The 3639-nt window shown below is 36.1% G+C and overlaps 1 protein-coding gene across 3 annotated transcripts in view; it reads left to right on the forward strand.

Annotated features, from left to right (window-relative positions):
• LOC106462069 (nuclear hormone receptor E75-like) overlaps positions 1-3639 on the forward strand; it is a 76627-nt gene that overhangs the window by 68664 nt on the left and 4324 nt on the right. Inside the window, exons 1-2 of one of the 3 annotated variants that reach the window (XM_022389198.1) lie at positions 1436-1928; positions 2277-2524. In XM_022389198.1, the coding sequence (XP_022244906.1) occupies positions 1835-1928; positions 2277-2524 (342 nt within the window). In that variant the 5' untranslated portion in view covers positions 1436-1834. Of the gene's footprint in view, positions 1-1435; positions 1980-2276; positions 2525-3639 lie in introns of those variants that run through there. The other 2 variants (XM_013921951.2, XM_022389197.1) reach the window with 2 other exon arrangements.

Raw genomic sequence — 3639 nt, forward strand, 5'->3', positions numbered from 1 at the left:
GTGCCAAAATACTATAATTATACGCAATAGTTTCCGCTTGGAAACTATTCAACTTCTAAAAGTTTAAATGTTGAATTACGGTTTCTGTCATTATTAATATTCACAATGACGTGTGCTTTATTAATCCATTTATATAGTAATTAATAGAACTTTATATGTAGTACAGTTTCGCTACATCAAGGATAACACAAATACATTTTGTACAGGGATGAATATAAATGTTTATTAAACATAGGCTTCCTTAGCTTTACATTGTACAAATAAAACACTAATTTTAATTACTGATGGATTTCATTATGTAACATCTACACCAGATTGGTGGGGTTAAAAGGCGAGCATTGTTTCTTAAGGAAGTGTTGGACGGAAATTTTGACAATAATCTTTAACTGATAAAAGTTAAGATATATATACACACTTTCATTGTTAGATATTATAGGGGGAGTGACAACCGAGGTGTCAAAAATAGTATAACTTTTCATAAATTAGAGCGAGGTGTATAGTTTTAACAATGAACACGAATTGAGTTCACAGAGAAGGACTGTTCCACTTAATATTTAGTTGATAAAATCAGCACGAGATGGCACCCAATGCAGACGCTAAATAATTGGGATTGAAAACCTTGACAAAGTGCCACGCGTGCAGCTTCCAAGGTCGTGCGAACGTGCGCCCGTACACTTGTTCAAAGAATCTTGTGTGGGAGGAAGTGGGTCTAGAACCGTTATTCGGGAAATACATAAAGGATAAAACTATTTACTTACTTTCATAATAAGATTGTGTATCACACGGTCACGTAGGCCTCCATATGACGTGTAATGTGCAATATGTTATTGTTCTCTCTGTCTTTTTTTTTTCTTTTGTTGTTGTTCAAAATCAGATTGCATCCTACGTGTACCCGGATCAAATTATAAAAGTAAAATAAAAATAGTGTACTACTGAAGAGGCATTCATAATAACTCAACCCAAAATGTCATATCGTAGCAGGAACTTGACCATCAACAATCTAAACTTAGCTCGTAAGTGTTTATTCAGAATTAGACTGTTTTCCAGGAAAACGAGTCACCTGATGAAACTTGTGCCGCATTCAATCGATAACTTCACGTGCACGTGGTACGTTGTTTTGCAGATTGGAGGAGTGCGTCATAGACAAGGGCGGTGCTTCACGTGGTGTTATATCGATCCAACAAGTTGTTTTTGCCCAAATCCTCAGAATAGACCTGTGATGCAACTCGTCAAAAACACATTAAATGCCTATAGATTTAATTCATAAGGGATATTATTTTTCACTATCGTGATATATAGACGTTAACGAAAACTTATAATTATTAGTAGAATTTAAAAACGAAGCGGAGTTCCTTTTCCTCTTCTCCTGACCACCAGATGGCAGTAGTAAACAGAGAGGAAGGTGCGCCTTGCATATCAGGTTAGAAAGTGGGTCGCTCACAGGAAACAAGTTCAAGGGCAGTGTGAAGTGTAGGTTTGTGCTGAGCATGCGCTAGCACCCTTCTTCGGTTTTACGGGCACTCTCTGATCAGATTCATTCCACGCGCCAACGGTTTGGCATCATGTGACGGACGTTCGTAGAAGTAGCTATGACGCACGCTTTCATAACGTTCTCTGTGCTTAATTTGATATCCGTATTTTAAAACTTCCACCCACACGTAGGAGAGCGACTTCACTTCCGTTTCAGACAGTGTCTAAGAAAGACACTACGTAAAAATTCGCACTCGCTAAGGAATACCTTTACTTGTTCTGTTGTAGTCAGTACCTCTTGATGGTTACTATTTCGTGTCGTAACGAGTAGGAAGGAGTTGGTCTGTTACATTTTTAAGTGAGAATGCAGCGAAGTATGTTAAGTGCACTTTTGACGGGTGAACAAAAATGGACTCCAAATTACTATCTACAGTCAAATTATGGACAGTCGAATACAAGTAAGGCTAAAGTAAAAAAAGGAAGGACCGTAATTGAAAACCAAGATTCCTGTAAGGGATATTTTATTCATTATCTTTTTTATATACGTCTGAATATAACTTTATAATGTTGTCACTATCTTATCCGCCGTTAATTAAAATTGTATTAGGTCAGCATATGTATCACAGAAAACAACCATAGAAATATGTTCTAATAGTTATGTTTAAAACTCTTCAGTTACGTTTTAAGACTTAAGAAGCCTACTTTTTCTTTTCGATTAAGAAATGCCTTTGAAGTTTGTGTTTTAAGTATTCCGTTTATTGATATCGGTAAGTTAGTTTTTTTAATAGGGAATTTTCGTTTTCCAGCCGTTCGTTTCGGTCGTGTTCCTAAACGAGAGAAAGCCAAGATTCTTGCTGCCATGCAGAAAGTGAATGCCAATTCCCAGGATAAGGCCTTGACTCGTTTGAGCTTGGAACTTGAGGACGAAATTTGGTTGCTGAACACCATCGTGTCGGCCCATGAGGATACATGCGAGTTTACTCGAGAGAAAGTAGGTGTACTTGCAGAGCGGGCTAACCAGCAACCAGCCTTCGGCCAATGTCCTCCACAGCTGGTAAGGTTCTTGTACGTAACTTACAATGGGATTAACAAAGTGAGCATAAGTTGATCTAGTTTAGCTAGCCAGTTTTTTTTAAGCATGTTAAGTGCCTTGCGCGTTTGATATTAAGTTGTGTTGTTTGCGTTAAGATTATTCTTGGGTAATTTCAGTTAAAACATACACACACACACACAAAAAAAAATAACCAAGCGTGCGATGTTCGTAACAAATGGCGACGTTAGCATTTTGAAATATACACATTTTTAAGTGGATACGAACACGTGGATTGTATTGGATATTAGTATTAGTGATTTGATGAAACGATTTCAGTTCTTAATATTAAAATTACGGCTTTACATTATATATGAATACCAGTAAATACAAGCAATAAAAATGAAGGTCAAACTGTTTACCGCGTACCAGACGTTTGACCATGGTTGCGCATGTGCAGTGACGCATATTTTACACTTATTACACAATTCAACGTGGAACTATTAAATTAATTTTGTATTCTGTTATCTCGTAAGAATCAGCCACATTTTACTGATTGTTCTGTTGAAACAACTTTTCTGATCAGTGTTTAGGATTATTTAATATTCTGAAAAGCCGCCCTTAACAGTTAACCTTGATGATTTGTGGCGCACAAAGCGTTTTATTTAAACATTGCATCATACTGTGATATTGGCAGATCGCCCCTTTTGTGGCTTGGGTAACCTTGAGAATGGAACTGATCTTATTTATGTAAGCACTGATGGAGATACACGCCATTATCACGATCCATCTGGATTCTTAGAAACACAAGTCGTAATACTCTAAAAATCTACGAATTCGTGCGTTTTATGTGTAGGCATAGTTTTGAAAATATTACTCACGTTGCCTATTACGCCTACTATTTGACATACCTAGGAGCTTGAATCGAAATACAAAAATAGTTCAATTTTTTATTTAGTTTTATTAGATGTGTAGGTCTACTTATTGGTTTTGTACAATACACGTTTTGAATAAAAATCGGATAGAGGGAAATGCATGAAATGTGTTTGAAAGTAAAAGAACGCTCACTAGAAGAATAAAGATTATATATATATATATATATATATATATATATATATATATATATACTATACTACTAC

This window comes from Limulus polyphemus, unplaced genomic scaffold (assembly GCF_000517525.1).
Source record: "Limulus polyphemus unplaced genomic scaffold, Limulus_polyphemus-2.1.2 Scaffold1087, whole genome shotgun sequence".
In the NCBI taxonomy this organism is placed as follows: domain Eukaryota; kingdom Metazoa; phylum Arthropoda; class Merostomata; order Xiphosura; family Limulidae; genus Limulus; species Limulus polyphemus.